At 37.1% G+C, this 12,490-nt stretch overlaps 1 protein-coding gene across 1 annotated transcript in view; it reads right to left on the bottom strand.

Moving 5' to 3' along the window:
* Window positions 1-11,390, bottom strand: part of LOC131179465 (uncharacterized) — a 52,389-nt gene extending 40,999 nt beyond the window's left edge. Inside the window, exon 1 of the mRNA XM_058146316.1 lies at window positions 10,976-11,390. Coding sequence (XP_058002299.1) covers window positions 10,976-11,390 — 415 coding nt within the window. The remainder of the gene's footprint in view (window positions 1-10,975) is intronic.
* Between the last annotated feature and the right edge of the window lie 1,100 nt (window positions 11,391-12,490).

Genomic DNA, 12,490 nt, shown 5'->3' with positions numbered 1-12,490 from the left:
GTGCCCACATATTTCTTCTTAAACTCGGAGAGAAAGAAGTCCCAAGTTCTGACTTAGCTGCACTTCACTGGACACCGTGTCCCACCACTCATAGGCATCATCTTGCAACAGAGATATGGCAGCTTCCAGGTTTTGCTCTGGAGTGCAGTGAAGTTTTTTTAGTACTCTGCCTGTTCTATTCAACCAATTCTCGGCTGCAATAGAGTCATCTTCTCTCTTGCCATAGAAGTCCACAGCTCCAAACTTCCTTAGCCTTTCCAGGTGTGATTTCTGCTGTGGAGCTGGTGGTGGTGGTGCTGGCATTACCCCGGCCATTTGTCTAAAGAAGTCGGCCATTTGTTGAAACATGGCCTGTGGAGGTGGCGAGGCTCTGCTGGCGGAGTAGGTTCTCCCCTACCCCCAGTCTCAGCTGCTACCGGTGGAGCATGACTCTCCACTTCCTTCTCAACTGCCCTCTGAGATGAAGGGTCCATATCCTATTCAAAATAAGAAAGATAAACAGATCTGCGTTAGTGTCACCTCGACTCTTACAAATGCAATGCATGGTATGGACTCAATCTAGGACCAGAAACGCCTAAACCGTGCTCTGATACCACTAAATGTGACACCCCTTACCGCGTCTGATATGCAGGAGTAAGTAATGCCACACGGTGTACTGGCACACTCTAATATACCTTACTTAATTTGTGTCATGCTTTTGAAGCTAATTTATGAAATATGATTTATTTAAGCCATTTATCGAAATTATTATTTATTTGAGGTTCCGAAAATTTTAAAGAAAATCCGGCGGAGTACCGGCTAAAAATGGAGAAAACAGTTCTTCGGAACCTGTTAAAAAACACTTCCAATGAACAAATTCATTCATTCTCAACTCCAATATCATCACAAAGCTCAATATCAAGATCTCAACAATTTTTCAATTTCAGGTCTCAACAAACTTTTCATTTCTCAAACATCCATTTCTCAGGGTTCTCATATATAAACAACAATTAAATACTCAAATTATTTCCATACATAACCATAAATCTTTATTATTTACATGAATCTCAAAATACATTACATAAATCCCAAATACATATGAGAAAACAAATATTTAATTACAAAATGACAAAATGACATCTAGTGTCCTACCAATGCACTGCAGGTGACGAGGTGACACGGACATCGTGCGTAATCTGCAGGATGGACTCACCCAGTCTGTGGTCTACTGGGCTCACGATCTGTATCTCCAGAACCTACGCATGGCAAAAGCAACGCGCTAAGCAATAATGCTTAGTGGTGCAATAATAAAATAACAAGAAATAACAGAAAATAAATATGTATTGCATGTGCATGTTTTGTTTGTCATGTGTTTGTATATCCATTCATTTATTTCTTTTACTTTGCCCATTTTCCTTCATTTGGTTGCCCAAGTAACCTACACTAGACGACTGGACTGGATAACGGGTAAACTGGCACTGGGTATCTAGTACCTCGGGCCGTCACACCATCGGTCACATATGTATCTCCGGCAAATGTAACAGCTAACAAGCTGTGATAACATCAGGCACAAGGCCAAAGCTCAATACAAGGTCAGAATGGCTAAAAGCCATGAAATCACAAAATGGCATATCGCCATGTGCAGTACTGCTAACTGAACCCTATTGGCATGCCAAACTATCCAAACCAATCATGTTAGGTATACTAGGGCATTTGAAACTTTTAAATTCTTCAATTTGTGAATTTCAAATTTTCAGTGTCACTATTCATCTTATTGGTCAACAAAAATGTTGACTTTTAGAATAAAAATATGTACATTGACTTTGGCACTCCCAACATACCACATTTGGCATTCCAAACTTGTTGGCATTAAGCATTTATACCATTTCAAAGTTTAAACCAACACAAGCAGAATTTTCAGTTTTTGTGAGTCAAATTCACTATTCTATTGGACACTGTTACTGTGAGAATTTGAAGAAATGTAAAACATGAAAGTTGTTCCTTATTTTTTCTAGTTTAATTTCCTTTTTTGAATCACTCCATTTGGAGTTTTTTAGCTCTAGATATGGTCCAAAAACCACAGCTGGCCGGATTTTCCATTCTGCAGAAATTACCATATCTACAGTGCATGAACAGTGACTGGAACCACTTGTTTGGATGGGTTCTGGCCATAATTTGGGGTAGGTTCCTTCATGAAAGTTGTTTGTCTATGTCTTAACTTGTTGCTGTAAAAATTTCAGGTCAATTGACCAAATCTACAGTGAGTTATGGCCAAATGAACAGTTACTGTTCATTTGGTCAATTCTGCAGAATCAGTGCAGGGTGTCCGGATTGGGGCCAAGTTTTGGTCCTCTTGCTTTGGTCTTTTGGGCATGGTTTCTTCAGCAACAATGTGCCATTATAAGCCTAGTTTCATATCCAATTGGCCAAACACCAATTGGACTAACACAGCCAAAGTTATGGCTGTGTAATTGGACTGAAATCTCAGTCCATTGCTGCTGTCCCTAGGGCAGATTTCACCTTCACTTTACCATACTATTTTTCAGTTCTAATTATGGTCAACTTACCTAAAATGGTCACTAATTGACCATTAAAATGTGCTCTAACAATTTCCCAAGCCAAGCCAATTTTTCACTCTTCAAAACCCTAGTTCCATTATAGGTTTTCGCAACACCTTAATTACTAGCTCCTTCAATAATCACATACACACATGGTTTAAACTTGATCTATAGCCCACTTTAAGTCCATCAAAACAATCAAAATAATTCCTTCACAAGGGCTGCCAAAAATTCATAGTATGTGTACACATAATTCTTGTTCATTTTAGTTACAATTCTTACTCAATTCAAGTTGCAAATCATGAAAATAAGGAGTTTTAAGTATCTAATGCACTAACCTTGATTAGGGCAAATTTTTCCCCACTCAAAACTTCACTTTCCTTCACTTTCTAGGCTGCCAAACACTTCCCCAAGAGGTGTGGTTAAGTTTTAATGAAGGGGTTTAGGGTTTAATGGTGGAAACAAGGGAGAAATTGAGCTTCATTGAAAAAAAATCAATGGAGGGAGGGAGATGGATTTCGGCTGCACTTGAGGAGAGAAGGATGGCTGCTGGTTCTTTGATGAATTTAGTCTTCAATTTGTCTCTTTATTAGTTAGTCAAATAAGGGCTTAATTGTGATTGGATGGAAATTTTAAATGACATCACATTGATGTCATTATTTGCATTATTTTGCATTTTCTTTTCTTTTCTTTCACTACTCATTTCCAATTTCATTTTTAGTAATGTTTCTTCATATTTTATGTCATATTAATTTTTTACTCAACTGGACAAGTCGGCCAAAAATCACCTCTGAAGGCGAAATGACCAAAATGCCCTCCGTTTGGCTTAACGGGTCAAAATTGACTGTACCAATTGAAAATTTTTTCTAGGTATTTTCTTGGCATTCTAATGCCATAGGAACCTCAATGACCCTTCTCTGGAGTCCCAAAAATTATTTTATAATTTTTCCCCCGGGTCTAGGGCTCCTCATTGCGAGAACCGCAACTTCCTCCTGTTACCCATCGCTTGGGCACCTACTGCTTTACTTGGTTGTATTTTATTTCTAAAATTTTTACTAAGTGTTTCTTATTAATATTTGAGTTAATTATGGTCCCTCACTTAAGTTTAATTATTTTTTCGACGTTCTAGCTGTCCGACCGACACCGTCACCGAATAAAGAGAATGTACGGAGTTGTTACCGGAGGGTGTTACAAAGAACGCCTTCGGTCACGGTCACCCATCGCTGCGGTGCCGGCTCGTTTAACTTAGCTTCATTTTCTCTCTTTCATTTTTGTTTGATTTTTCTTGTATTTTCTTTTTATTTATTTGATCATTATATGTCTGTTCTGTAACACCCCTAAGTTCGGTAGTGCGTTTTGCTGCCCCAGTGACCAGTGTTGTCCGGACAGCTAGGATGCCTAGAACTACACTTCGTTATGAGTGACGAGACATAAAATAATGAAATACAAGAAAAGAAAATACAAGAAAAACAAAGGAAAAATAATAGCAAAGAAATGTAACCAAGTTAAGCGAGCCGGGAACCCTAGCGATGGGGGACCGCACCTGGAAGTCACGGCGTGGACCGTTGACTAGCCCTGGACTGCGGGGAACCCTGGAAAACATTTTTAGAACTTAAATAGACCCTTATAGAAGAATAAATATCATTAGGAAGATCAAAGAAAAATTAAATAATTAGTACAAAGAAAAGTGAGAAATCAAAAAACAGACAAAATTTGGTGTTACCGAAAAATCGGGAATGCAACCCGAACAGGGGCATTATGGTCATTTGACACCCCGAATTGTCTTTTGACCTAAATGTCCATTAAAAATAAATAATATTACACTTAGAAAATAAAATGAAAAATTAATTTGGTGGTACCTAAAGTAAATAGCTAAAATTATGGGTTAATGTGGGATAAATGAACAATTAACATATTATATGATTTAATAAGTGGAAGTGGACCACTAAAGGAATAAACTAAGGATAATGGGGCAGGTGTACACTCATTATACCATCTGCATTTCATCTTCCTCATTTGGATTCAAACTTGCCGAAATGGAGAACTAAGGAAGAACTCCATGGGCGTTTTCATTCAAGGTTCATGCACTCCTCCATTTTAACTCCAATCACTTAGGGTTCTTCATTAAAGTTTGTCTACACATCATAAGGAAGAACTTGATACCAAAATCAATAAGTTTAATCAAGGTTTAACAAGTTCCAACCATAAGGTAAGTTAGCATTTTTGAAGATAGCTTTGTTAAACTTTGTGTTCATGTTATGGGTGTTGGTTTTGTGAAGAAAATTTTTAAGTTTGAAGAGTTATTGAGATGTTCATTTTGGACAGCCATGGAGTTATGTATTTGATGAAATATTTGTGCATATATTTGATGAGAAATGATGTTGGTTATGGTGATTTAATATCCTAGTAAATTACTTCATATGTATATGGTGATTTTTGCACTTGGATGGAAATTGATGAATTGTAGGATACTTTGGTATTGAGAAACATTTTCGGCAGCCTTGGGACACTTGGATAAATGTGTGTGTTCATGAAGGTGTTGGCAGAATATTGACATAGAAGGTTGATGGACATGTATATAGATTGATTGTGTAAAGTGTATGTAAGAACTAGTAAGGTTTAGGTGTGTATGTGATTGTATTTAGACTTTGTAAATGTAAATTTTAATTGGTGTATTAAGGATGTTTGTAATCTGCCCAAAGTGATGTTAATGTAAAGTGGAATATGGTTTTGGTAATGAACCAAAACAGAATTGGTAAGGGAAGTGGACATATAGTAATGTAAGTGTATAATTGATGTATGTTAAGTAAGGTAGTTAAGGGCAGTATATATTTTAGTCTATAACTTTACATGTGTAACCTCAATTGGTATGAGACCAATTGGAGGTGGAACTAGGCACAAAATGTGCCAACTTTCATTGAGAAAGCATACCAAAATTCTGCTTGCAAGGTGATATGAAAAATGACCAATTCGGATTGAGTACATTTGAGGGCTGAAATTTGACCAATTGGGCAGCAGTTAGTGTTTAGGCCATAACTCACTCAAAACAGGTCCAATTGACCTGAAATTTTAACCATGAATAGTTAAGACCCATACCTACAAGTCTTATGAAGACACCAAAGCCCAGAAATGACCAGAAGTAAGTCAAAAAGCTTGCACAAGTTCGGGTCCAAAAACTGGCCGAACCAAAGTTGACCAAATTGACCTAAAATTGACCTAATTTGATGCCATTTGACCAGCAATAGTATAATGACCATAACTTGGTCTACTTAACTCGGATTGACCTAAAATTTTGCCCCGCGTTCCATAAGACATAGATCTACAAGTTTGTAGTTTTGACCAAAACCCGAAAACCGAGGAAAATAGGTTGTCCGGCTAGGTCAAACTAGTATCCCGGAATCCAGCAAGTTGCATTAAAATGCACTAAACAAGGAAATGAGTTTGGTAAAACGTACCAACCCTAAAACCCTATCGAATGTGACATATTAATGACACTAAAACCTAATTTACCTAAAACGCATCGAGGGTCAGTATATTAGGTGATTGAGCAAATAATAGCTTTCAGTGAATTAATTATCGAACATTATCGTTAGAGACAGTTTAATTTAGTACTGAAACACTTCAAATTGTGTTTCTCAGTTACCAAAGACTCAGGAAAAGGGAAGGAAACACTGATTCCAGACCAGGAGACAATTATCAGAGGTTTGTGCACAACTAGTTTTCAACTGATTTTACTCTGAATAAGATTTCATATGATTAATTGTATGTTATTGATTTAAATTGTGTTTGTGCACAACCGTATTTCTTTTGAATTTTTCAATTGAAATGAATTATGACTATTTGTACATTATTGTTTTAAATTGTGGAAATGTGTTTGAATGGATATTTATTGCTTGAAAAGCATTGTAAATGATTTGATAGATACTATTGATTGAAAAGCACTGTAAATGATTTTTGTGGAAATTAAAGATAATTATGAATTGTGTTGCCATTTTGTGAATGAAATTATAACATTGGAAATTTATTGGATTCTCACGAATCATTTGAATAAAATGTTTGGAATTGATTTTGTGTTCACACTTAGCATGACAGTATCATATCATTCCTTCTCCATTTATGGAGTTGTGATCGTTTATTTTCCTTCTCCATTTATGGAGTCGTGATCATTTATTTTTCTCCCTCTCTGGTTTACCAGTTGAGGTGATCGGATGAGTACTCATTATATAGCTAGCTCCCTTCCTCATTGATTTCGATTAGTGGGGTTGTGATTGCTTTGTCGTGGTGTACAACGCGGCATTGATCGGAAATTTGTGTCATGGCTTAAGTTGTGAATGAATTGGCAACACTGTATTCTTAACTTATTCGACTAAATTGTGTTGTTATGCGATTTGATAATTTGTGAAATGAAGTTTAAATTCTTATTGACATTCACTGTCTTTTGAATTTAACCATGTTTTGACTATTGAGATTATTGTGATATTGTGAATTGGAGTTTAAATTCTTATTGACATTTACTGTCTTTCGAATTTAACTATGTTTTGATTATTGAGATTTATTGTGATATTGTGTTAAATTCCTTATGACAGTATTGTCTTGAATTTAACTATGGTTTTTAAGTATCCACTATTTATTTGAATTATGAATTGTGATTTAAATTTGTATTTAGTTAATGTTGTGCACCACTGAGACATTGTCTCAGCGATAGCTTTTTATTGCTGTCGCAGGTAGACAGACAGACAGTGCAGCAGACTAGGCTGCTAGTACCTCCAGCGAGAGATTACCGGGTATAACGAGTATACCAATATTTTGTATTTTGTAATGTAATGTATGTTCACTGTATGTACATATTGTTGTTGGTTTTGAGCAGTTGTAAATAAAAAAATTGTACATTGAAGTTGTAAAATAATTATGAGTTATTTTGGCTTGTAAAAATTGTATTATATTTTCTTTATCTCAGTCTTTGAAAAATTACTGTGAATTTGACTTGAGAAATATGTTGTGTTGAGAAAAATGTTGAAGTTGAGACTTGGAAAAATATTAAAGTGCTTTTACAGGTTTTCTGAAGAACTGTTTTATCCAAAATACATATAGCACTCTGCCAAAATTTTTACAGAAACTCCAAATAATTCAAATGTGTTAGTTCTATCACTTCAGTTCACAAAAGTTTTTAACACCTGTAAATAGTGCTCACCACTGTAAAAGAAGTAAGAAAAGTTTTTAAAATCCCTTTTAGTGTATTTAATGGATTATCAGTAGACGGAGTTAGTAATTCATTAGGTATACTACGGGATCATGTTATGCCTTACAGAGGGGTAGGGTGTGACATGTTCACCATCACCGAAGTGTAGTTCCAAACATCCTGACTTGCCTGGACTGTTATTTGACCACTGGAGCAACAGAACGTACAGAACACGTGCAATGGGGATGTTACAAAGAATTTTAGGTCATTTAGACCTGTTTTGAGTGAGTTATAGCCAAAACACTAACTGCTGCTTAAATGGTCAATTTTCAGGCTTTCAAGTCACTAATCCGGATTTGGTCATTTTTAAGGTCAGTTTTTAGGCAGAATTTTGGCAACATTTCTACATAAAAGTTGGCTTATTTGGTGTCTAGTTTCACCCTCCATTGGTCTCATACCAATTGGGTTCACAATTTTTCACTTATAACCTAATTTAGGTACTACCAACAACACACAACCTGCACAAGACAATTACACTTCTAATTTGACATTCCTTCTGCTCCTCATGACTTCATTATTTATTCATAGAACTTCTACAAATACTAAACACAATTCCAGTAAGCATATTGGGCAGAACACTCAAGTGCTCAATGCACACAATTCACCATTAAAGTCCAACATTCAATTCCACTGAAATACAACTTGCTTCAACACCAATATTTCACATACACATCCATGAAAACTACATAAGCTGCCCACTATTTAACACCATCACATTTCATCAATAATTCAAATAAATTCAAATACAATTTCATAGTATTATAGGTTGCCAAACATGGCAGTTTACCAAAGTATCAAGACCCATTTTCAAACCTTTAATTCGAGCACTAACATGCACATTCTTGGATATTAACTTACTACATCTTTCATTTGAGTTAATTAACCTTAATTTCTATCCATTAGAGGTAAGAAAAACTCACACACTACAAGCCTTCATGGCTGCCGAAAATGGCTCAATTCCAATACTCAACAATTCATCAAATTTTCTTCACCAAACAACATCCCTTAACTCAAGCATCACTTTTACTAAAGGAAGGAAGAGAATTGGACACTTACCTATTTTTGTAGCTTGCTTAAGCCTCACTAAACTTCCTTCTTTTTGCTCCAAGTATGCTGCCCAAGGTGTGTAGATAAGGTTTAGTGAAGGAACCTAGTGAAAAAGATGGCTAAATCAATGGTACATGGAGGTAGAATGAGGTTTGGATATAGAGCATTAATGGAGGATGAATTCGGCCATTGTTTTGAGAGGTTGAAGAAGACCTTTTTTCTGTCCAGTAAAACCATATTTATGTCTCTTATAATGTCGTTAGTGGAGCACTAGGATTAGTTTTATTGTTTATTTATTCAAAGTTTCATTATTTGCACATTTATCTCAATTCTTTCACTATTTACATAATGTATCTCATTTTAATTTTTCATGACATTTTCAAAATGTAATATCATTTCTTTTTAATGGACATTAAGGTCAAAAGTCAACTCGGGGTGTCAAATGACCACAATGCCCCTATTCGGATTATATTTCCGATTTTTCGGTAACACCGAGTTTTGTCGTTTTCTCGATATCTCATTTTTCTTTGTACTAATTAATTAATTAATTTTTCTTTGATATTTCTAATATCATTTATACTTCAATAGATGTTTATTTAAGTCTTAAAAATATTTTCCAGGGTTTCCTGCAGTCCAAGGCTAGTCAACGGTCCACACTGCAACTTCCCGGTGCGGTCACCCATCGCTACGGTTCTCGGCTCGTTTAACTTGGTTATATTTCATTGCTATTATTTTTCCTTTGTTTTTCTTGTATTTTCTTTTCTTGTATTTCATTATTTTATGTCTCCTCACTAACATTTAAATGTAGTTCTAGGCATCCTAGCTGTTCGGACAGACACTGGTCACCGGAACAGTAAAACGCACTACTGAACATAGGGGTGTTACATTAAAGCATCTGCTACGATATTCACCTTCCTGGGGTGGTAATCAATAATGCAATCATAGTCCTTTAGGAACTCTATCCACCTCCTCTGTCTCAGATTGAGCTCCTTCTGAGTTGAAAAATATTTAAGACTCTTGTAATCTGTGTATATATAACACTTCTCACCATATAAGTAATGCCTCCATATCTTCAATGCAAACACAATCACTACTAGTTCCAAATCATGTGTGGGGTAGTTCTTCTCATGTGGCTTAAGTTGCCTAGAAGCATAAGCAACTACCTTCCCTTCCTGCATCAATACACACCCTAATCCATTCTGAGAGGCATCACTGTAGATCACAAAGTCTTTCCCCGATAATGGTTGGGTAAGGATAGGTGCCTCTGTAAGCATCACTTTCAGCTTTTCAAAGCTTGCTTGACATTTATCATCCCACTCAAATTTAACACGCTTGTGCAATAATTTAGTCAATGGTGATGTTATGAGAGAAAATCCCTTCACAAATCTCCTGTAATAGCCAACCAACCCCAAAAAACTTCTTATTTTTATCACATTTTTTAGTGGTTTCCAATCCACAATAGCTTGTATCTTTTTGGCATCCACCTTAATCCCATCAGTTGACACAAAATGGCCCAAAAAGGAAATCTCATGCAGCCAAAACTCATATTTAAACAACTTAGCATATAGCTACTTCTCCCATAAGGACTGCAGTACAATCTTTAAATGCTCTTCATGCTCTTTCTGGTCTCTAGAATATATTAGTAAATCATCAATAAAGACCATCATGAACCAATCTAAATAAGGATGGAAGATACGGTTCATTAGGTCCATGAATGCTGCTGGTGCATTGGTTAGCCCAAATGGCATAACCAAAAACTCATAATGTCCATACTGAGTTCTGAATGTAGTTTTAGGCACATCAGACTCCTTTACCCTCAACTGATGATACCCTGATCTAAGGTCTATCTTAGAGAAATACCCTGATCTAAGGTCTATCTTGGAGAAAACACCTGCTCTCTTTAGTTGATTAAACAAGTCATCAATCCTGGGTAAAGGATATCTATTCTTCATAGTCACCTTATTCAACTATCTGTAATCCACACACAGTCTAAGTGTCCCATCCTTCTTCTTTACAAATAATATTGGTGTTCCTCAAGGCGACACACTAGGGCATATAAACTCTTTATCTAGCAACTCCTACAACTAGTTTTTTAACTTCTTCAATTTTGTGAGTGCCATCCTATAAGGAGCAACGGACACTAGTGTCATACCAGGTATAACCTCTATAGCAAACTCCACTTCCCTCTCTGATGGCAAATTAGGCAACTTTTCAGGGAAAACATTTGGAAAATCACATACAATGGGTATGTCATGAAGGTCAGGCCTAGCCTTCCTAATATCAACCACATGTGTCAAGTAGGCTTTACAACCCATTTTTATCAATCTTCTTACAGTAGTGGCTGATATAACATTAGACAGATAATCCATCCTTTCACCCACAATAGTGATCTCCTCATTATCAGAAGTCCTCAATGTGATTCTCTTTAAACGGCAATCCACCATAACTTGGTAACGTGACAACCAATCCATTCCTAAGATCACTTTAAACTCGTGGAAAGGTACCTCAATAAGGTCTTCCAAAAACTCATACTCTAAGGGACAACACTTATAGACCTTATTCACCATCACACTATGGCCTAAAGGGTTAGTAACTAGGATGTCCTACTCAATGGTTTCGACCCTTAAACCCCTCTCCACTGGGATGGCAGTGCACATATAAGAATGAGTTGAACCTAGGTCTATGAATGCATGCACTACAGAGTTAAAGAGAGAAAATGTACCAACTATGACATCAAGTGCTTCCTGTTCCTCTCTAGCTTGAATGGCATGTGCACGTGCTAGTATTCGAGTATCTGGTCTCTCTCTACTATCTTAGATGCAGGCCTCACAGTGCCCTAAGCTACCTCAGATCTCCTAGCCTTCTTACTCCTCTGTGCAGTAGGAGCCGACCTCCCTGTCTGTGTTGGGGGATTAGTCCTCGTAGGACAATCCCTCTAGAAATGGTCAGTGGCACCACATCTATAACAAGCTCTAGTCAATCCCCAGCATTCTCCTCTATGCCTTCTCTCATAGTGTGTGCATGCTACTGGAACTGGACCTCTCACTACTGGTCCTGGTGTGTTAGCCACTGATACCATCAGCTGGCCTCTCCTAAATGTGGACCTGGACCCCTGTCCTGGCCTCTGAGTCGATGCTTGACTAGACTGCCCCCTTGGCTTCTTACTGGCTGTGAATGTGGAGCTAAACTAGCCAAAGCCTCTTTTCTATTGTTCACCCCTCCTACTTTGCTCACTAGCTCAAACTCTCTCCACATTCATAGCTGCTGCCACAAGATGGGGGAAATCTGTATGCTGCAATGTTGTGATATGAAGTCTAATACTATTATTGAGGCCTTTGTCAGACCTCCTACATCTCTCAGCCTCTGTGGAAATGTTCTCCCTGGCATACCTACTCAGCCGGACAAATTCTAGCTCATATTTAGCCACTATCATCTGTTTCTGCCTCAAAGCAATAAACTCTCTCCTCTTGTCCTCTAAGTAAATATGGCTGATGTACTTCTTTCTGAACTCTGCTAAAAAGAAATCCTAGGTTACCATAGCTGGCTGTACTACGCTGGTCACTATATTCCACCACTAGTAAGCATCCTTCTGCATTAATGAGACTGCACACTCTAAGCTCTAGTTAGGTGTGCAATGCGGCTACTGGAGAACTCTCTCAGTCCTCTC

This window comes from Hevea brasiliensis, chromosome 4 (genome assembly GCF_030052815.1).
Source record: "Hevea brasiliensis isolate MT/VB/25A 57/8 chromosome 4, ASM3005281v1, whole genome shotgun sequence".
In the NCBI taxonomy this organism is placed as follows: Eukaryota; Viridiplantae; Streptophyta; class Magnoliopsida; order Malpighiales; family Euphorbiaceae; genus Hevea; species Hevea brasiliensis.
The sequence above is the reverse complement of the archived record's forward strand: the minus strand, read 5'-3'. Positions and strand labels throughout refer to the sequence as shown.